The sequence below is a fragment of the Amblyomma maculatum genome, chromosome 1 (assembly GCF_055883805.1).
Source record: "Amblyomma maculatum isolate TAMU_Amacu chromosome 1, ASM5588380v1, whole genome shotgun sequence".
In the NCBI taxonomy this organism is placed as follows: Eukaryota; Metazoa; Arthropoda; class Arachnida; order Ixodida; family Ixodidae; genus Amblyomma; species Amblyomma maculatum.
Window position 1 is genome coordinate 26541039 of NC_139344.1, and position 22901 is coordinate 26563939.

A 22901-nucleotide genomic window follows, 5' to 3' on the forward strand; every position below is an offset into this window, starting at 1 on the left:
CTGGGCAGTCAATCGCTTCTTCCTTTGGCAGGCGGCGCTACCTGTTTTACCTGCTACTCAGCGAGCCTGTTCAAAAACTGTGCTTGCCGCTTACTTCAATTTCTTATCAACTACTGCCAATCCAGGCAAGAGCTGCTGTTAAATTACTTCTGAAAGAACACAGACCATAATATGCTGCTTTGTGTGCAACATTTGCTCCCGAAAATGCCAGTAGTTTACGGGAAAGAATATCTAAATTTTTGGCTACCATTTACACAAGTCTGTATAATTTTTTTCACATTGGGTTCATGGGAAAAATTCAATTTTTTTTTTTTTTTTTTTTTAGTTAATTCATTCACTGTAGCTCCAGCGCTTCATTGTCGCTAACCAAAAATTTATAACTTAATTTTTTAGGCATGCTTGATTGTTCACATATTCTTGTGGCACTGCCACATGCTACTCTGGGTCATTTTTAACTTTTTTTTAACTCCTTTAATTTCAGGAGCCGAAATTTTAGACATGTCTAAACAAATTGCCTCATTTGCATGTTTCACAGCACCGCTGCTAGTAGCGGAGTCACCGTTATCTGTGTGCAGGGGAAATTCATTAATGTGAACTTCAAAGAAGTTCAGAAAAATTTTAATTAGCGTAGAGTTCGAAATGGAATATATGTGGTGGCGTTGGTATCTACTGTGTATGCAAGATCGCAGGCTTATATCATTGTTGAACATCCTCTGCAACGGAAACTTCAAGAGCAGTTGTGATTCGTGGCACTCCTCTATGCCAAGTCGTTTCTCCCCAAATACACAATGCGTTAGCAGCAAAGAACATGGAAGACATACTTCCGTGCAGAGACTGTGAACGTAAATAAACTGCAGTACTCTTCAATGCAAGGATCCCGTACCTGCAACAAAACATGTCACAGCATGTTCATCATGATACCAACTGCTAGTGTTTCCCCTCTTATTATATGTGAGCCATCACAGTGTGTAAAATTAACATATCATGTTTCAAGGTCAGTTTTCAGCTTCTTAAGTGGGGATGCTGGGTTAAAGGCTCAAGTTTTAAACTGTTGGACCAATTTTGATAAAATTTTCAGAGGTGGTATATCTTCCTCTTATTAAATTTTTTTCTTTGTTTCATCGCCTTAGAACAAGTAGAAAAAAAGTTGTAGCTGTCATAATGAGTAATTAAGAGCGTCAGCTTAGAAAAATTATCATTTCAAAAATCTTGAAGATGTACTATCCAATTGTGCTTGGATAACTTCTAGGTAGTTCATTATGCAGGAAAAGGCAAATTTCGGGTTCTTTATGACATTTTTGTAAAGGTCTGAGCACTTTAAGAATAATTTTCTTTTTTTTTTTTTTTTTTTTTTTTTTTTTTGTTGTCAATCTATGTCACATATCTTTTTTTATTGAATAATTAGAAATCCAAAAAGTACCTTACCTTGTTCCCAACAAAATTCTAGATAAGAGATTACTTTGAAAGCAGCCTTTGGCAGAAGAGTTTTAAAATCCTAATTTTCTAACAGTAGTGCTCTTGCAAAAAGTGCAAACTAAGAAAAATGAGTTAAAAGTTTTCAGAACAGGCTATTCAAGTTTAGGGCCAAAATTAATAAATCAAAGAGGCCTGGTGCATTCTTTGGGCCGTCCTTTACACTGTGACATAGTGCAACGATGAATGTCCCTTCAGGTCGAAGCTGTCTCCAGTTTCTTATGCACTGCAGTACACACTTTTTCGTCCACAACACTTCTTTGTGGCGATTGCTTCAAGTTATCTTTTTTTTTTTTTTTTCAGCTTTATAGCTGTCCAGCCTCCTTGTCTGGGCTCGTGAAATGCTTTTCTTGGTTGTTTGTAGGGTGTGCCTCTTTGTCTAGGCTCTATATTCTACCTCCAGCTTGTCGAGCACTTTGGTTAGCAGGGGTGCGAAAGTAGTGTTTGCACGTTACGTGCTGTGTTTTAGTCAATCCAAGCTTCTATTTCTACTTACCAGCCGAGCTGCTGTTTCCACAGGCCAAAATTGGCCTTTTGCTTTCCTTTTTCTTTTTAGCTGTCTGCTGTACTCTCAATAGCAGGTTCTTTTGGCTAGAAAGCGCAAAAAATGAGCATTCTAACTTGGGGATACACTGCGCTTTCAGCTTCTTGCCCGCTATGCGGTTGCGTATTCATCAGCATTCAGCATTCATAGGCGCTTTCAGTGGTGAGTGAACACTAACAACAGATGACACTCTTGAGCCACGTCTACAACCTCCTTGCATCAGACCGTCAGTAAACGCGGTGGCTTTCATGTTTGTACGAAAGCATGTTTAAAGACGCAAATGCAGTTTTATTTTCTGTTGCGTTTCTGATAGAAGATGGTAAGTATCATTTAAAATTTCCGCCTTAATCATCCACTGCAGCGGGGATGGAGGACCGCTGCGGTTGTTTTGAGATTAGCTGACGTCATATAGGCGATTGTTTGGGCCCACTCCGCAGCGATTTTACTTAGAGATTTTAAGGTGTTGGAGGGAGTACATTCAGTTAAAGCAACGGTACCTGCGGCACTCAAAACTGGATGCTACATGGCAACCTTGCACCCTGTCGCCAAGCTTTCCTTGCATATGAGTTTGTCACCCAAAACAACATCACGCTTCTGCTCTCATCTTACTGATGGGATTTAGCTACCCTATGGACTTTGCCGTCCTCCCAAATCAAGTCCATATGAGGATCGAGTTGGTTTAACACTGCTGCAAAGATCCAGCACGAACCGCAGGAAGTGCGTGATGTGCTTTGAAAAGACGACTTCGAGATTATTTTTCAGGAATTATAGAAATACTGGGATGGGAGGGCTGTATTGCTGTTCGAGGGGGGTTATTTGGAAGAGGACAATGTGTAAATGTAGGTGAATAAAGTACTTCCTTGTAGGTAGAACTAGTCTCAAACCGTTTTGTTATTGCCTCATAAGGAGAGTAGCTGGTATGACCGGCTACTTTTCTGAGTGTATTTAGTAAGCCCGCCACCAGTGGTGCGTCAATCACTTTATAGATAGAATAAAAGACAACAGAAGAATGAGGGTAGTCGATAGAAATAGAGATTGTTTACTTATCATATACAGGAAAGCACATGTGCACAGTAAAAAGCAAAAATCGGTGACGTGCAAATACGTCCTAACACTGAGTCACTCTGTTGTGTAGGTTTGGTTTGGTTTGTGGGGTTTAATGTCCCAAAGCAACTCAGGCTATGAGAGACGCCGTAGTGGAGGACTCCGGAAATTTCGACCACCTGGGTTTCTTTAACGTGCACTGACACCGTACAGCACACGGACGCCTTGCTTTTCGCCTCCATCGAAAAGCTGCCGCCGAGGCCGAGATTCAATCCCGCGTCCTTGGGAACAATAGTCGAGCGTCGTAACCACTGCGCCACCCCGGCGGGGTTGTTGTGTAGGTAAGGCTTCCTTTGTTAAAAAAAGTATTCCCCAGATTTTCTTTTCCATCGGAAGGGAACTGCCACCTGTCCCATATGACGTGCCATCATAACTTCACTGCTCTCTTGTTCAGTAAATGTCTACCCTTTTTTTTTTTTTTTTTTTCAGACTACCATTGACAATGCAACAGACATTGATATCAGAACTTCAGAAAGCAGCAGGTTGCTTCGAATTGAACGAGGAGGAGCGGCTGAGCAACCCAGACGCGGCCTTTGCCTGCATGATCAAGGCCCTCTGGGTGGTGCACACACTGATGCGGTCCTCGGTGCCTGTTAAAAGCTCCAAAGGAATTGCTGTTCAGCTGTAAGTTTAGCTGCAATAGGGCTAAGCAGCGACAATATGCAGGCAGTATTTACACACAGTACAGTGTTGAAAAAAAAAAAAGAAAATTGATGTCCGTGTTTTTTATGCTGCATTCTCATTTTGCTTGAATGCAGACATCCAAAGTGATCATAATGTTCCCTTTATTTCAGTAGTGATGCATGACGGATGTATGGCCCCTTATGTGAATTAAGCCCTTTTTATTGACTGGTGATGCAGCTCTTCTGCCTACTAAGTTCATTTTAGAAAACCGCTTGAAAGTTTGTAAGCTTCTGCGATAATAAGGTTTGTTTATTTCAGTTTGTTCCTTGACTGACTGAGCTTAGACCTTATGACCATAAGTCCTGTTCGCTTTTTTTTTTTTTTTTAAATGCTGCATGATGCACTGTGAAAGGCATCATCCTAGCCTGCCCTTGCTGAAAAGAAGGTTGTTCTTTTCTTTTCTTTTAGGCCTGGACAGGTAGATCCAACAGTGGTGACTCCAGAAATGGCTGATGCAATAACAAAAAAGGTGGGAATCTTTTTGTTTGCTGCTGTTTTGATAAGTGATTCGCATAATACTTTGGCGGAGTTGATTGAGACAGTAAACGTATCGTAGCTAGAAAGGCTCAGCACCACAAGGGTAGGAAGGGTAATTTTGGAAAAAGGGGCTGAATCCAGTTAGGGGAAGGGGCATGCAGGCCACCATAGGGTGGAAGGCACGAGAGTGTATTTGAGTCCCCCCGTTGCAAAGAAACGTGCACCCAGAATACAATAAAGAGAGAAGGCAGAAAAGGCTCTGGAACGCATATATTCAAGGAAGCCGAGGGAGCAGGTGGCATTTGTAGATGCGGCAGGCGGAAAAAGGGGGCAAGGCACCTTAGCGGTAGTGGCTAACGGGGGAGGGGGCTCGATCTCGGCACTATCGATTAAGAGTGATGATATTGATGTAGCAGAGGAGGTTGCAATAGCTCTTGCTTTCGTTGGCACAAAGGCCATGTATGTGTTGTGAGTGCCATTGGGAGGATATCTCCAATGGCACTCAAAATTCTAAGACAAAAAGAATTGGATAGGACAATTAATCTGATTTGGACCCCAGCGCACGAATCTGTTAGTGGCAACAAGGCTGCTCACAACCTGGCTGGAGATCTCTACTGCCGAGCTGGTCGGAATGAGCAAGCTGAGGAAGGAAGGCTACAACAGAGAAGGGTGTCTGCTGTCGTATTGTGATGTGACGCAGCATTATAGAAGGCAGCGTTTAGTTTTCCACATTTTGTAGCGAAGCGTGCAATTTTGATGCACCTCCATGACTTTAGGCTTATATTTGGGCTTTTCAGGAGTCGGCGTAGGCGCAGTGTTTTGAGCATAATGTTGCTTTTTCGTCGTTTTACTTCACTAAAATGTTAAAACCAGCCTGCCTCCAGAACAGTAATCAAGAGTGAGTAAGCAGTGATTAAATTGCGGCTTCTTCGTGCCTTACATGACCTAGACTTCATTTTTGACGTCGTAGCCATTGCTTAGCTGCTAAAACCAAGAAAGGTGAGAATGAAAATTTTATGGTGAAAGCCTTTAAGGGCTCATGCTGTCGTGGACAAAATGTGTCCCTCTTTTGCGGCAGCTCTGATTGGCCGAGGCGGGATGACGTCATAGAGGCCTCGACTAATCACAAAGCACCACCACAGTATGCGTGAATGCGTGCGTTATATGGGCCATATGCCAATCAATGATCAATCACTAATGAATGGATAATATAAATGATTAAATAATTACTAATCAATGACAAATTAAGCAATTAATTAATGACTAATCAATGAAGCAATTAAACAATGACCTACTTGATGTCTAATTAAGTAATTGCTAATTCGTGCCACTTGCGTAGCAGAATGCGGCATTCAGGCTTTCGCCTTTCACTACTTTAGTCGGTGAAAACCACTTGGCGGTCCATGTACAGTAACGTCTTTTGTATCATTAACAAGGAGAAAAATGCAACAAAACTTGGTGTCTATTTTCTTTCCAGTGGCTGATGACCGTCTGCGAGTGGGTGTACAGTCGTATGCTAGCAGACAGAATTTTACGATAAAGGTGCCTCACTGTCATCAGTGTTGGAGTTTGTGGGCCACTGCCTCAAAGGGCACAACCACAGTACTTATTCCAGTGGTTCCATTGTCTCACCTTGCCCCTGCTTTCTCAAGTGTAATTCCCTACTGTGGCTGAGTGTAACTCCTGCTCCACACAGCTGTGGCATGACTTTCGAGGGTATGGCCCCTTTAGCTTAATGCTGTATTTAAAGGAATGATTGTATAGGTCAGTTGTAATAGAAAACTCCAACCTCTAATATAGCTTTGCCAGTGCGCACAGGATGAGTGAAACGTCCGCAAATATATTGAATGCGTGATTTTGCACCATTGTTTGAAACCGAACGATTTGAATAGGTGTAGCTAGGAGAGAGCTTGGGTGTTTGTTAGCAGTGTGATGAACCAGGGTGTGGATGATGCTTTCCTTGCATGCTTGCAGTGTGAGGAGGAAGCAGAAGAAGCAGTAAAGTTCTTGGAAAGGCTTCTCTCTCAGCGAGCAACAGGTGGATTGAGTGTGCGAGTTCCGAAATCCCAGAGCTTTACTGTTGTCAAAGCGGAGCTTTTGGAGCCAGAACATGATTGGGAGAAAGGTGTAATGGCGACGGCGGATGATGTGTGCTGTCAGGTGAGTAAAGTGTCTTCTTTTGATGGTTAATTGTACCGGGTGTTTCAGCTAAAGTGAACCTGAATTTTTAAATATAGGCGTTTTGAGTTATCAAGGTGGCTTCAGCACTGTAGTTGAAGCATTTGGGGACGTCAGAAAGGTGAATTATGCTAACGAGTAAGCTGGTTAACAAATTTCTGATAGTTAATGTTTTGCCTATTGCAGTTTGGTGCCAGGTTGAAATGGAAAGTTTGTTGCCAATCATCATAATTAAGAGGCGCGTTACTTTTTAGAATTTAAAAAATGCGGTTACCCTTGGTGTTGTGGCACAACAATTTTTCGCTGCCTCACACCTTTTTCAGAATAGGTGTCTTAGAGCACTGCAGTGCGGAAGGGACAGGGCAGGTCACGTGGCACGTATACGCCATGGAGTGACATGCAGGGATTGATGTCGTTTAGCTGCGTGCCTTCTTCAAAGAGGGCATGCGGGGGACTATATGTTTTGAGGCACAGCTTCGAGGGAAGCCTTGTTTTGATATTTCAAAGAGTAATTAATATAGCTTTTACTAACAGCCGGCTGCAAACCTCCAATTATAATAAAACCTCGTTGATATGTTCCCGGTTCATACGATTTCCTATTTCATACGTTCAAAATCGTGAGTGGTAAAACGTCTTCCGTAGAGTTACACTATTTTTCTCGCAGGGATCAATCGCAGGGATCAAATCGTGAAAATATTGCGAAGCATCAAATTTTTGAACAGATCAGATTCGGAATCTACAAGGTCTGTTCAATCACATTGCAAAAAAATTCCGCTGGAAATGGCCTCAAAGGGAGCCTAAAAATTATTTTTGTGATTGCTGGTAGCTAAAAACTGAAATGTCCGCGAAAATGGTCGATTTCCGAGCGCAATAACTCTGCGCCCGTAACGCTGATCGCGAAAATTTTGCTGCCACTGGAAAGCTTGTTTCACCGCAGTACTCCCATCGGAGCCACGTGTCTGCAATAAAAAATAAACGCACAAATGTCAAAAATATGAAGGCTTCACAGAGCCACTTCTGGGAGCTGATTGGTCGCGCCAGTCACGTGGCATTCAGCGCGCTCTCTGAGTGGCTGCTGGAAGACGCGCCATCGCTCGCAGCGTCTGCTCCCGCCTCATTAGCACACGCGTTTGTCCACTGCACGGTAGTTTGTGAATCCGCGGCTACCGTTCTGCATTTTTCGTCACCCCCACTGTTGCGCGAGGCTTCATCTGTGTTTGAAAAAATGCATGGCACTAAAAAAGACTACGACGAAACACTTAAAGAACGGGACAAGCGCAGACTCACAACTAAGTTTGTTCGAACAAACAGACAAGGTATATATACAAAGAAACAAACCAATGCACCTGCGCGGAACTGCCAGATTGTCAAAAAAAAAAAAAAGACATTATGTTTCAAGTTTTATCAAGGTATAAAAATTCACACTCTGCAAGGGAGACAGAAGGCTGATTGATGCACCTATCACCTTGTTTCATGATACAGTAGGCGTCCTTAACTTCTCACGTTAGTTTATCTCTATGATGGAAAAGAATTCTAGCTTATGAGAACAGCGGGTAGCAGCTTTGTCTGTCTTTATTACCTTTTTGATTTTTTCTTTCGTTGCATTTCCTGCAATGCTCAGTCACTTGTAGCGCAGTGCATTTTTTCAATCATGTCTAATTACCAACTCGCCCAACTTTCTACCTTGCTTAGTCTGTGTGCCAGCGATGCAGCGGTGCACGGTGCAGAAGTATAGGACGAAGTATGCGTGTGGGAAACACGAACTCAAGCCTTCTGTCCAGGAAGAGAAGCGGTCGGCAGCAAATAATCGGACGAAACAAGGATCGGGTCAGAATCAACGCTTCTCAAAAAGTATCAGTGCACTGTGTGGTCCGTCTGAAAGGCAAAGAAACGGAAGCGGCAGTGAAAGTGACAAGGATATCGCACATTCGTTTCGACGCAGTACAGTTCCAACTAACAGAAGTCTCCAGGCGTGTGGAAAGCTCGACTGATGCAATCGCGCAGCTGTACGGATATGCCGATGCACTCAGTGAAGATCATGGAGATATGTGGCAGAAGGTCGACCCGCCCTTGCAGTCAATGCTAGGAAGTGAATCCGAAGACTCGGTGCCGTCAACCAACGTTGCGGTGCAGTGCCGACGCGGGTGAAGTTCTGTTTTCACGACGGCGATTGGCGCTGATGCAGCACGAGGTCTCGAGAACGACGGCGAACCTTTGTGTAACCAGAATAGCACCATTCCATAGCACCTGTTTCCGATATCGATTCCCAGCAGTGAATCCGAAGTCCTGGCTCCATCAACTAACCGTGACATTGCGATGCACGATGCAGTTTCGATAAAAAGAAACTTTCGTTTTCACTATGGCGAGTGATGCGCTGCCAGGTTTACGGCAAATGTTTGCCCTGCCTGATTCGCACCATTCAGGTGCCTGGAACCGCATTCTGTGGCTTCCAAAACAACCCAGAAGGAAGCATGCAATGTAGCGATACAGTATTTCAATCCAGAGGTGTTTTGAGGGGAAAAAGTGGCTGTGCAACTTTAATGTCAGTTTTTTCAAAAGTGCTTTTTGACCCTACTGGTCTGCTTGCAGAAAGCGTAGCACGGCAATGGCTTGATGGATTTTCATGAGGTTTGTTGCATTATATTCCTTTCTTTATGCAGTGACATTCCCATATTTTAAAATGTGCCATCATTTTTTTTTACTTTTTAGCTATTTTGAAACGGTGAAAAGGAGTGCGTTATGCAAGCATGGATGTAACGTTCTATGTAAAAAAAAAATCAGGTTGATAAAAATATTTGGAGAATGTCACTGCATGAACCATTCATATGGCTAAAATATAAGACCAACTATGGGCTTCTACTATGTTTATTTTGTCACGCCAGGCTTTCTACAAGTTTGGTAAACAATGACGCAAATAGAAATTTCTAATGTCAAAACTACTGGAAATATCTTAATGAAACTTTGTAGTTAGCCATTCAGCACACTTTCCAATAAGCATGTTAAGTTTCATTGCTCTACTACAAAAATTGAAGAATTTCACGTCGATCCCCATGTGCCTCCTTAATAAGTTCTCAGATAACATGATTTCCCGGTTACTATGATTGAAATTTCGACAAACTGTGGTCGTATAATATGTTCTGCGATCAACCGGACGTATGCTAACGAGCACTCGCGACGTGAATAACTGATCAGTGGCGATCACCCGCTGCAGTTGCTTTCCTGCAGTGCCTAAGTGCAACGGGACAAAGCATCAGAAAAAAGGCAACGAGCCAGCATACGAGGCGGAAATATGACTTCATAAAGAGAAAGGCGGTAGCTTCTTTTGCGGTGCTTTAACGGTATAGGGATGAACCATTTGATAACTACAACTACACTGAAAGCTCGTTGATGCAAAATGCCGCCATGACCGGCGCGGCGGCGGCTGCCTGCTCTTCTCTTCTCTTCCGCGCAACCCCTGAAGCTTGCAACTAAATATTCGTTAATTCGACCCCTCCTCTCTCTCTCCTTTTTTTAATTCAAAAGCATTACTTTGCCATGTTCACAGATTTCTGTCCGCAGAATGTGTCTGCAAAATAGTATCCCCAGCAGTCGTGAGTAATTGAGAAGTGGTAGAGGTTAATGAGTGGTGTATCGCTAGAGGGTGACCTAATGTTGTGTCCGAAAAAATAATTAGGCCAATAAGTTAATTAGTTCATTAGAATAACTGGTTCACAGGAGAGGAAAGGCTCAGTATCTGTCACACTTGTTCTGTGGTGTGGGGTTGTAATAGGGCGACAAATGCGTTTTTGCCCGCTTAATCGCGGCTGACAGTCAAACCGCCGACCCCCACTGCGGGTCATGCTCTTGGGAACAAAGGAGCAACACGAGCTGACAGCGAACAGGCATTTATTACTGCAATAACAACGCCAGCTAGCAATAAAACACACTAATAAATACAGGTCGTCTGACTCGCCAGCAGGGCTACGGGCGAATGTTCACCCACGCTAGGGCGGGGGATAAACTCTGAGGCCGGACAAGACGGGCAAGCGGGACCTCACCTCGCCGGTGACTGCGGAGTGCCGCAAAGAGACGTCCGCTCGCGTCCAGGTCCCGATGCCGAAGAGAGCTGGCTTTGTCCGCGTGCGCGGTGACAAGATCAGGGGTGGCGCTTGTGCTGGCGCCATCTCTCGATAGTTAATGTTGGTGCCATTCCGCGATAGCTAGAGTTAACTACCGCGGGGGGGAAAGCTGACTTTAAAGGGGACGATGAGAGATCGTTCCCCACAGTGGACGCCTGAACTGCACCGTAAGGGAAGGGAGGAAGGGGAGAGTGAAAGCGGAAAGAGCGAAAGGTGTGCCGTAGTGAATGTAACGTCATGCAACTGGAAGTAGAGCCAAAAAAGCTCATAGGAAGGGATTGGCGCGCAATTTGAAAGCACCAAAGACTAAAATGGGGAAACGAAGTGAATTAAGCAACCAGAAGCAATCAATAGCACCATCCGTGCTTTTGCATTACTCCAACGCATGCAGCGCTCTTGTTTTTTTTTTTTTTTTTTTTTTTTTTTGCGATAGTCGTCCATACTTTCACACACAAGTCATCAACGGTCAGTCGCGGTCATGACGCTGGTGTTAAGCACTGTTCGCTTCAAAAGACGTGGGCACTATCACACATTCCAATGATTGTGCTATCGCAGTAGACGGCGCCAGCCCCACACGTGATTTGATGAAGTGAAAACAAGGCCTGCACAACTCGACGGGCGTTAACACTCTGCCAATTTGGCACTCCCCTCCCTCCCTCCCCCCCCCCCCCCCCCCCCCGGCTTTCTTTTTCCCAATAGAGCTAACCTCTGAAAAAGTGGTCACACCGTGATGTTATCGCTGCGCAGCATCTTGGCGCCCTGCCAAGAAATGCGCAGTGGAATGCCACTGTGGCAGCGCGAAATGGAGGGACGCATGAACTAACTTTTTTTTTTTTTTAAGTTTTCAGTGCCAAAAGTGTGTGGGGGGGAGGGGGGTTATTATGCGAGGGGGTCGTTACACGAGTAAAATACGGCAAATTTCCTGTTCAGTGCGTTCAGTGACCTGCCCACCTTCGAAAGAAAGATGTCACTGAGGATTGGAGCAATTTGGGATCCGATGCTTGTCCCAGGTAACGACAGTGGATGATAGGTAAATTGAAAGAAGCTCAAGGGAGCAGTCCGCTGTAATACCACAGGCATTCCTTAAAGTGACTTCAAGAATGCCTCCTATCCTCAGTGACATCTTTCTTTCGAAGGTGGATAGGTCACTGAACGTCGATTTGGAAGATATCACCGCAGCTTTCAGGTATATCGATGATTACCTTGTGTTCATCACAGAGCCAAGCAGCATTAGGACAGCACCCGATGTAGTTAAGACGTTTAAAGAAAGGGGCCAAGTTCTTAACTTCACATTTGAGTTGCCAATAAATGGTGGCATACGACTTTTAGACCTTGAGTTGAGACTGGATACAGACCAGGTCTGCTGGATGTATGCACCCAAGGCTGGGAAGCCCCTTCTCTCCTTCAATTCGCAACGTTCAAGGCTTGTGAAGAACGGGATAGCGATAAGTTGGCTGTCAACATCCCTCGATTTGTCCATCGGATGGAGGAGGGTCTGCACGGCCAGTTGGCCAGACTGCATGGAACAGGATTTCCTGAGAACATCCTTGCAAGGCTAGCAGAAAGACTCTTGGCCAAGTTGAAGGCAGCACTGGGTCCTCGGGAGCAACAGGATGAGCCCAGAAAAAAAATTCACATGCATACCGTATCTGTACACCGTCTCGCATCGTCTAAAGAAGATCGCAGCGTGGCACAACATGCAGATTGTGTTCTCCTCTGACTGTAAGGTTGGAAAAGTGTTTTCTGCAGTGCATAAGAAACTGGAGACAGCTTCGTCCAGAAGGGACATTCATCGTTGCACTATGTCACATGCAGGTATGTTGACGGACTGCAAAAAAGCCGTCGTGTACAGGGTTCCCTTGGCAGCGGAAAGTTATATGGTCAAACCGGCAGGTGCATCAATATCAAACTGAAAGAGCACAAAAATTCCCTTGCTGCGAAAAAAATCCTCCTCTTCTAACCTCGTGCTGCACTGCCATGATTGCAATGATCTTAAAGATGAACATTGCCTGCTGTTAGATGTGGCTCGTGGCCCCATCGGTAGTGTTGGCCTGGCGGCTCCGTGGCTCAGCGGAAGGCATCAGCTGTCCCGACAAAGACAAGGCGTCGACTAACAAAACAATGTTTAGTACATCATCACGTAGGAACAGGCAGAGAAGCAGGCCCGGAGAGAAAACAGACACACTCGCAAAGCCTGGCGTCGACTCTGCGAAGTCTCTCTGAAGGCTCTGCGAAGTCTCTCTCGCAGTTGAATCAGCCGCTGCTTTTTATGCACTCGTCAGTTCAGAGGGGAAAGGAAAATAATTCATGTCAGAGTAAGCTCTGATGGCTCAATCACGGTGGCTCGACAAAAGCTCCTCCACCTCCTGTTGACGGACGAGGGCGACGCTCTCTACCTCGAGCACCGGTCTTGGCTAGCGTGCACACACACATTACGGCACGTGTAGTTCTAACACGTTGGAGCACGTTCGCGGGAAGGAGCGTTGGGCGGCTGATTGCACGGTGCTTAAATGGCCGAAATGTTCGCTGCTTTGACTGATGCTACGCTGCGGCCGCGTCGGCTGTCGCACATAACGGAGGTGAATCGTAACCGACTGCCTCGCCGGGGGGAGGGAGATCCCGAAGGGCAGGGGACTGCATCCGCTGTTCAGAGGGATTGTTGCGATGATGCTGCTACCCGGGGTCGTCAGACTCTGCTTCTCTTCAGCCCAGTCAGTCAGAAGGCTTCTTTTGAACGTTCTGGTTCCCAAAGCACTCTGCAAAATGGCTTCCAGAGAGCTTTCCGTCGTACCCACATGCATCACAACTACGCTGAAAACTCAGCCGTTCAGCCAGCAAGCATGACACAAATTATACACCCATCTACTTAAAGCGTAGCTCAGCAGCACTTGGAACGCGGCCACAAATTCGAAAATTGCACTTCAAATCTACATCACTTTGAAACAAAGATAATACAATGCACTATGTTTGAAATCCTATATTAGAAAGGAAAACACGAACAAGTGACAACTTTGAGGCTTGTATTCTCACGTTAGGGGCTCCGACTTAAACCATCGACGTTACCATTGAGACTTCCCTTTTTATTGAAGCTTTGGCTGTCCGTTTCGTGGCACAAACTTACCCCCCTGTTTCTGTGTGAAGAAACACACCAGCACAAGTCACTCGCTTTTCTATCCCTCTCCTTGCACTTTGCCCACCGGTCACACATTTTCTCTGCACGGGCGCATTTGTGCCGCTGGGATCATCGCTTCTTTTCCGTTCTCAATTGTTTGAGTTTCCTCTCCTTTCGATGCTTGCATTCTCCCTTGCGCCTGCCTTTCCTCTGTTTTCGGCGGCAGCACTTGCTTTTCTGCTTTCTTTTGGCGCCAGCTCTGGCAAGCAGGTGGGAACCGGAGTGAGTATGGCACCGGCGTCGTCTGAGTGGTCAAAGTGCGGCGCCGCGTCTGCATCTCAGCCAGCAACGCATGACTCAGTTTCAGTAAAGTCCGAACATCAAACATTTACGCCAGCCCCCATGCTAGGCATTTCCTCTGACGGCTCGCCACTCAGGCTAGCCTGGTCCTCTGGTATGCCTCATCGCTTGGCGCTAACCGGCGCACGATCAAGCTCCTTCTACAGCTGGGGCGCTTAGGATTGCGGGAGGGCCATGCATGCCACGTACGCGTTCGCACTGTAGTTATGTCTTTCGGGAATACAACCTGGCGTGGTGTCAGAGCACGAACGATGCTGACTCCGCTCTGGTCGCTTGCTGTCGCCTTCGCAAGTGTACCTCTCTACAGCGGACGCGCACTCATAGTGGGTCTGCCGTGGCTAATCACAATGTGCGCTGCGCAGTTTCCCTGATTGGCACTTCGTTTTTCTGCTTGCCCTGCTCTATCACACTGCTGATTTCGGAAACCGTAATTCTGTCATTTGCTAGCTCATTTCCATCTCCGCCACGCTCTATACAATCTTCTGCTTTTGACTCAAGAGGCGGTTCAATTACTGCCAGTTCCCCAATCTCATTTGATGGAACCAGATTACTTGCAGCTAAGGGGGGTGGCGTGCAGTTCACCTCGCTTGACGGCGTCACTGCGGATTTCTCGCCGTTGGAGCCGATGCTAACTGTCTCAGCTGCCAGCGGCTCAACCAAGGTAACCCGATACTCTTCTGTTCGAGGTTCGGTCGGCTCGCTGCTGCGATCGCGTTGCTCGGCCGCTTCCTTAAGCTGTAGTTCACTCTCTGGTACCTTTGACTTTTCAGGCTCACTTGTGTCTACAGCATACGTGGCCTCAATCTCAGCGGGCTGTGCCTCCAACCCTTTCTCATTGCTTGACAACATCTCCGGAACTACCGTCTTTGGCTCAAGATCTGGTTAAGGCTAGTATGCTACCTTCTCCAAACACAAGCCCCTTTTCACGCAGGAGGTGATCGGACTTGTTTGAAAAGAGGTACGGACGGGTACTGATGAGGAAACAGATTGCACCGCAGCTTCTGTCTCAAGTGCACCGAAAGGCCCCTCAATAAGCACTTTGGCTGTGGGCACACACGCTGTGAGCTTCCACGGCTTGTTTGATCCACGCACACTCACCCATGAACATCTCTGGTTCTATGTAAGAGGGGTGAACCACATCCATGGTGGTCGCAGAATCACAAAGCACTCGACACTCTTTCCCATTCACGAGTTCACGAGGAGGTCTCGAGGGTATGGTTCGAGAAGCTTCATGTTCTCGTCAGTGCTGCATAGTGACAAAAGCATTACCTTTGTTTTTGTTTCTGGACACTGCACCGAAAAGTGACTCCGCTTCTGGCACGTATAACAGAAGGACGATTGCCTTGCCTGGAAACTCTTTTTGCGTTCGGCTTCGGCTACCACTATCTTTTATGTTCGGCCGGACTGCTTTCACTCGCGTTCGCACCATGTTTATTCTCCTTGGCTCTAAAGGGCGTGAACTTCGGCCTCTCGAACTTCGAGCCGAATTCCCCCTTTTGACCGTCCTTAGCTCCACGAGTCCGATGCGTCACAAACTCTTCAGCTAGCTCGGTGGCTCTATCCACCATACTAACGTCTGGCCTATCCAAGACCCAGTACCGCACGTTCTCGGGTAACCTGCTGTAATACTGTTCCAGCCCGAAACTGCACAAGTCTTATCGTGGTCAGTTCAGTCGTTCAGACGTGTCCGACTCTTCGTGACCCTATGGACCATATCACGCCACGCTTTCCGGTCTCTCACTATCTTCTGTTGTGCCTGGCCAAAGCCGCCCAGAAATTCAGCCGGACGCCAGACTTCTTCGGCCAACGCCTCTTCACAAACTCTGTATACTTCTCTGCAAAGCATCAGCGCACTGGAGGCGAGCCGTACCAAAGGGAGAGAAGCGACGTGTTTCAACATGAGCTGAACGTCCAGACAGCAAGGCGCGCCGTGGCCCTGACGGTGAACCCCTTCTCGCCCCGCGGCATATTTGAAGCGAGAGCGCAGCAAGCTCTCCCATTGGCCCTGCGAAAGTGCTGCCGTCGGATTGGACCATTTTGAGCGTCAACGGTTCTCGGCGACGGAGTCTCAAGTGCTTCCGTTCGAGACTCCGAGTGTGAGTTCGTCACGAGCGTCCATCGGGAGCAGTTCGCCCCTGACAGTGCGGACGCGGCGGAATCTCCCCGGCCGTCGCTGCGCGAGAACAGTCGTGTATGGCTATGTTAGCTTTCGGCCCCAGGGCCGATCTTGTGTAAATACCTGTAAATAGTGTATAAAGCCTTTTCTTCATCTCACCAACGCCGACTCGGATTCATCGCTACCGCCCAGGGAGCTGACAGCCCTCGTTCACGAAACGGGTGACGAGCGCTGCGTTACCAACTCCTTGGCACAACCCTGTTGACGGTGGGCTACTGTGTGATAACCCCACCGGCACAACACTTCCTAACATCACATAACTTCATCTGCAGCGCCTCGAGGATGCCATCTAACCATCGCATTCGCTGTCTACCCCTTCTCCGGCGACCCTCAACCTTTCCCAACATCAAATCTTTCTCCAGCGACTCCTCTCTTCTCATCAGATGACCAAAGTAGCTGAGCTTTAACTTTAGAATTTGACCCTCCAATGAGCAGTCAGGGTTTATGGTCGACAATATCGACTTATTTGATCTTCTGGCAGTCCAAGGAACTCTCAAGATTCTCCGCCAGCACCACAATTCAAACGCATCAATTCTTCGGCGCTCAGCCTTCTTCACAGTCCAACTCTCGCATCCGTACATCACAACTGGAAATACCATAGCACGAGTTATACGGATCTTGGTTGGCAGACTAATGTCTGTGCTCTTTACTAGGCGGTCAAGGCTAACCATTGCTCTCTTTCCCAGAAGCAGGCGTCTCCTAATTTCATGGCTGCAGTCTCCTTCCGAGGTAATCTTGCAGCCCAAGAAGAGAAAATCTGTCACAGCTTCCACTTCTTGTCCCTTGATGCTCCAGGACTTGATGGGGCAAGACGCCATGATCTTTGTCTTTTTAATGTTCAGTTTAAGCCCAAACTTCTCACTCTCTTCTTGTACGTGCATCAGAAGTCTCTTGAGTTCCACTTCACTTTCTGCCATTAATGTGGTATCATCCGCATATCTAAGGTTGTTTATACGTTTCCCAGCAATCTTCACTCCAGCTGAAGACTCGTCCAGACCGGCCTTCCTCATGATGCACTCAGCATATATAGGTTAAATAAGCAGGGCGACAGTATGCAGCCTTGTCACACTCCTTTCTCAATCTGAAACCAATCAATAAGACCATGCCCAGTTCTGACTGCGGCCTCTTGCCCTTCATACAGGTTCCTGAGGAGATAGATGAGGTGATTTGGAACTCCCATCTCTTGGAGAGCTTGCCGCAATCTGCTGTGATCTACGTAGTCAAACGCTTTCGCATAATCAATAAAGCAGAAGTAGATGGGTTTTTGGAACTCGCTTGCTTTTTCCATGATCCAGCGAAGGTTGGCAATCTGGTCTCTAGTTCCTCTGCCCTTGCGAAACCCAGCTTGCACGTCCGGAAGCTCCCGATCCACATACTGCTGCAGCCTACCTAGGAGGATTTTCAACATCACCTTGCTAGCATGCGAAATAAGCGCGATCGTGCGGTAGTTGGAACAATCTTTGGCACTGCCTTTCTTTGGAATAGCGATGTAAACTGACCTCCTCCAATCCTGTGGCCACTGCAGGGTTGTCCAAATTTGCTGACATAATGTATACAGAACGTTGACAGCGTTGTCATGGTTGAGGTTTTGAAGCAACTCAGCTGGAATGCCATCAATTCCGCTAGCTTTGTTCTTAGCAAGGCTGGCTAAGGCCCATTCAACTTCTCCCTTCAGGATGCCCGGCTCGAGATCAGTAATCACAGCTGTCTTATGTTGGGTTTGCACATCCGGGTCTTTCTTGTACAGTTCTGTGTATTCCTGCCACCTTTTCTTTATCTCTGAGGCTTCCGTGAGGTCCCTGCCTCGTTTGTCCTTTATCACGCCCAGCTTAGCACAGAAGCTTCTTTTGATATCTTTGATTGTCTTATACAGAGCTCTCGTGTTTCTCAATTGGCTGTTGCCCTCAACTGCTTGGCACTGTATGTTCAGGAAGGCATTCTTATCTCGTCTTGCGATTTTCTGAAAATCCGCATTGAGAGCCTTGTATCTTTCTTTTTCCCCCATAACTTTTGCCATCCTCCTTTCCTCAGCTATTTGCAAAGCCTCTTCAGATAACCAGTTTGCTTTCTTGCATTTCTTTTGCTTTGGAACTACCTTAGTAGCAACTGCTTATCATGGTCACCATATGCTTTTCCTTCTTTGAGCCACTCATACATGCTTGACATAAGCTTGTAGTTAAACTCTGTATACAACTCACTTCTGCTTTTCTCACACCCCTGAAACTTCCGACGGAATGCTTCTGCTGGCAGCCTGTACTTTTGTAGCAGACTCTATTTCACTTTGTCGTAATGCTCTGCTTCCTCTTTTTTCAAGCGGGCGATTACGTCTGCCGCCTCACCGGGTAACAAAACAAGTGCTGTGGCCACATTTCCCGAGAAAACCCTTGTTTTTCGCACGTTCGCTCGAAGTTACCCTGGAACAAACCAATGTCCTCTTCAAGCTTAAACGGCCGCATCAGGTCACTCATTCTGAACGATTCCCATTCTCCTGCACCGTGAGCCCAACTTGCGATACGAGCACGTTCAGTCTCCAATTTGAGACTGTTCGTTTCCAGAACAAATTTAAGCTCCTCTCTCTCTCGTTGTTCATTACATTCAAGTTCCTCTTTCTCTTGATGTTCCCTACATTCACGTTCCTCTTTCTTTTGAAGTTCCCTATGTTCACGTTCCTCTTTCTCTTGACGTTGTCGTTCCTCAGTGATCTGAAGGCATTCCGAAAGCTCGTCATCTTCAGCTTCCAATGCAAGAATAGCCTTCAGACCCAACTCCACAAGCTCCAGCAATTTGTTTGCGCAACAACTTCAAATCCATGGCTGTTAAGAGTGCTGCCTTCTCTACTGCCCACTATTGCCTTGCTGCCAATTAACCCAGCAGCAACAAAACACAATTACCAGCTCTGTTTTCTACACTAACAAAAGCCTGGCAAAACTCAGTAGAAGAAAGTCCCGCACTCACGAAACCTCGCAGCCAAGAATCCAGTGCAGTCGTTCTGCTGCAGGCAACCAGTCATCACACAGGGCTCGTTGCATTACTCCCAGCTTGCCGTTGAGCTGCTTGTTGCACGGGTCACGCCTAGGACATCTCGCGCTGCCTACCAGTTGCACCACAGTCAGGCCTGGCTCATCTCACCGACCACGGTCACGGCTTGGTCGTCTCACCGCTGATCACTAGTTGTTACACGTGGCTTGCGGCCCCATCGGTAGCATTGCCCTGGCTGCTTTGTGGCTCAGCGGAAGGCACCAGCTGTCCCGGCAAAGACGAGGCGAAAACATTTAATACAGCATCACGTTGGAGCGGGCAGAGAAGCAGGTCTGGAGAGAAAACTGACACGCTCGCAAAGCAGGTGTCTGGTGTCGACTCTGCGAAGGCTCTCTGAAGGCTGTCCGAAGTCTCTCTCGCAGCGGAATCAGCCGCTGCTTTTTATACACTCATCAGTTCTGAGGGAAAGGGAGAGGAATTCAAGTCAGAGCAAGCTCTGATGATTCAGTCACGGTGGCGCGACAAAAACCCCTCCACCTCCTGTTGACGGGCAAGAGTGACAGTATATCCCTCGAACGCTGGGCTCGGCTAGCATTTGCATATGCACATACGCACATTACGGCACATGTAGTTCTTACCAAGACCGACTGAAATAGAGATTTGTACAAAAAACAGGGTCTTATGGGACCGCATGCGCCAACTTTCGTTACCTTTGTTGCCATAGAGGGTGCTCGGTTGACCTGTTCGTCTGCCATTATCATCATCATTAAATTATAAAATTTTTAAACAAACCGTAACTAAATTCTAAAAAAAAAAGAAAAGAATCTTTGTCCAAGCTATACTTCAAAAATTTTGCCTTTTTGTATTTTAACGGAGAGTTTGTTTATTGAGAGAATGTTTTTTTTTTCTCGCCAGAGGACATAGTACCACAATTCCACTTTGTGCGACGCCTTCCTCCATGGTGCGACGGCACTGCAGTTACCCAGTGCGCATGCGCAGAACAGGTGCTTGAGCATTACAGCGTGGACAGATAATTAAACTATAATGACGAAGAGAAATGACAGAACTAATAGACCCTTCTTATCAACAGGTTTACAGTAGCACCAAGCTGCCCGTAGTGTTCTTTCCCTAGCGGCGAAGGCTATGAACTAGAAAGTGCGCGATGGAGCAGTGCTATTTGTGCAGGTGTTTATTTCAGTCGGTCTTGGTTCTAACGCGTCGGAGCACGCTCGCAGGAGGAAGCGATGGGCGGCCGATTGCATGGCGCTGAAATGGCCGAAATGCTCGCTGCTTTGACTGATGCTACGCTGCGGCCGCGTCGGCTGTCGCACACGACGGAGGCGAATCGTAACACTGCCTCACTTGCATAACAAAACAATCCAATATTACAGCAACAATTAGATAGGCAGGGAGATTTATGAAGCTTGCTGTGTAGCTAACAACCCGGACACGTGTGTGATGAAACCATCCATTACTCTACATGATAATGAGGTAGCCTTCATTAATAAGTGCCTTTCTTTGCAGCGTAATCCTTTGATGTTATTGTTTTTTAGGTTTGTGCAGTTTCTCTTCAAATAAACCTTCAGTTGTTAGAAAGTGCCCGTGTTGTCTCGTTCGAGCTATTCCACAAAATGAACTACTTCCAACTTGCACAATACAGCGTACTGTTAAGTTTTTCTTGTTTGTTTTCATCAACGTAAAATTATAATTGTAATGACTTGATTGCCTACAACTACAACAGCATATGAATAGCATGATAGCAATTTTTTTTTTTTATCTTGTGTGGCAGCTTTAATTGTTGACTGCACTTAATTAACAGTAAATTTTCCCAGCAGCAGTGTTTCCACATTAGTTGCTGCAGCTAAATTGTGCAGTACATTGTTGTATTTGTTATCAAAATCTGGTTGGTGGTTGGCTGTGAAACTGCTGCTAGGTTTTTTTCCTTTTTTCTTTCGGACATTCAAAGGTAAAGGCATACTATGTATAGGTTGGTTGTTCGTACTAGGTTGGTCATCACTTTTTGTGTCATATTCTCATGTGCTGTAGTTTCCATACAACTATTACCAACCTTAATCCAGTTGCCGTTGAACTTTTAATGGGATATCTGCCACGTCATCCATCTCAACTTTGTGACACTGAAATGGAACTGAGAAGCACATATGATGGGTGTTAAAGTGTATGACATAGGTGCGGTACTGTGTATTCAAATTGTCTAAGAAGGTGAGCTCATATGAGCGGTGTTTGTAGGCTGGATTGTTGGAGTGGGGTAGCAAGTTCTTCACAAAATGGAGGAAAACAGTTTCGGGGTGAATTTTCCACGTATGGAGGGGCATAGGTATAGTGCTTGAAAGCCTCTGCCTCCTGTGAGACTCTGAATGCTTCCTTTCCATAAATTTTTGTCCAGTCTTCTCAAGTATGATTTGGCCAGCTCTTCAAGTAAACCTTGTGTGAGATATTTCTCGAAGTGTCTTCCTAATTATTTAGCATAAAACTTGGATTTGAAGACCTGTCGGGTGCAGTGGGAACTCCATTCATCCCACTCTTCCAGCATTGCTTGCCAACCCAATAAATTTGAAACTAAAAGCCACATGTGTTTCAGAGTGCTTCATATCAATGCTCTCTCTCCTCAGGATGCTCCAGATTAGAAATTTTAATGCACCAGAAATTGCTCCAAATTGCATTTTCCCTTTAACACTATTAATGTATTTACTTTTACTCCCTTAGGTGTCTTATGAACTGGGTGCTTTTCATTTCTACAAGGAGAACTACAGGCGGGCTGCAGAGCTTTTCGAAACTGCTCTCTCTCTCCACTCCAAGGTATGTTACTGTATGCTTGTTTATTTATTTTGCCCTCAAAGTACATAGTACATTACAGAAAGGAAGGACAATTTACAGTATTTAAAAATATGCCATTAAAATGCACATGAGTGGTACGCAAAGCTTTTTTCACAAAACTCTGTGGCACCAGTGTGTGTCAATAGCCTGTCAGCCGACTTAGTTGCAAAAAAGGCAGCCGAGCTGGGAAAGCAGTAACTACATCATCCATCAAGTAACTTCAGTATCCTAACCTAGTTTTCTAGGTTCAGGGAGGTCTATTTTGGTGATCACTGGCTTCCCAGGTCGCAGTTCAATGCGATCCCCTGTCCGAGTTAAGCGAAGCAAGCCCTGCCATTGTTCAAACTACCATATTGACTTGCATAATGCTCGCAGTTTTTTTTCGCAGAAAATTGGTGCTAAGTTGGGGGGTGCGATAATTATGCGGGAAAAATTTTCGAGCAAATGTTTTGGAGCACTAAAAGCAAATTTAAATAGGTGCGAATCGGGATTCTTAGGTCAGCTAATGTAAATATAACCAAAACATTACTTTCAAGCAGAACTTTCCCTTGTTATAAAAGTACATGGTTGCCAAAAGCACTTTATTTACCGCACGAAGCCTCATCATCACTCCCCGCGTTCCGTGGTATAATGCTCACAGCAGATCATACAGATCTACTCTTGATCAGAGACTTTGTCCGAGTCTGTGTCGACACTGCAATCGCTGTCTCCAGTAGCGTACTACGCAGAACTCGTTGACGCCGAAGTGCCTGCTGGCAGCGCGGTTGCCATGCTCTAGCCCATACTCGAAAGCTATCAGCAAGCAGCTGTATAACTTGCGTACTGCCCCACCGCGATGCGGCACCAAGAACGCTGTAGACG

At 46.2% G+C, this 22901-nt stretch overlaps 1 protein-coding gene across 1 annotated transcript in view; it reads left to right on the top strand.

The window, feature by feature from the left end:
- Positions 1-22901, top strand: part of IntS8 (integrator complex subunit 8) — a 147636-nt gene that overhangs the window by 12014 nt on the left and 112721 nt on the right. Inside the window, exons 4-7 of the mRNA XM_084587879.1 lie at positions 3551-3745; positions 4214-4274; positions 6257-6442; positions 21930-22022. Of these exons, the coding sequence (XP_084444005.1) occupies positions 3551-3745; positions 4214-4274; positions 6257-6442; positions 21930-22022 (535 nt within the window). The remainder of the gene's footprint in view (positions 1-3550; positions 3746-4213; positions 4275-6256; positions 6443-21929; positions 22023-22901) is intronic.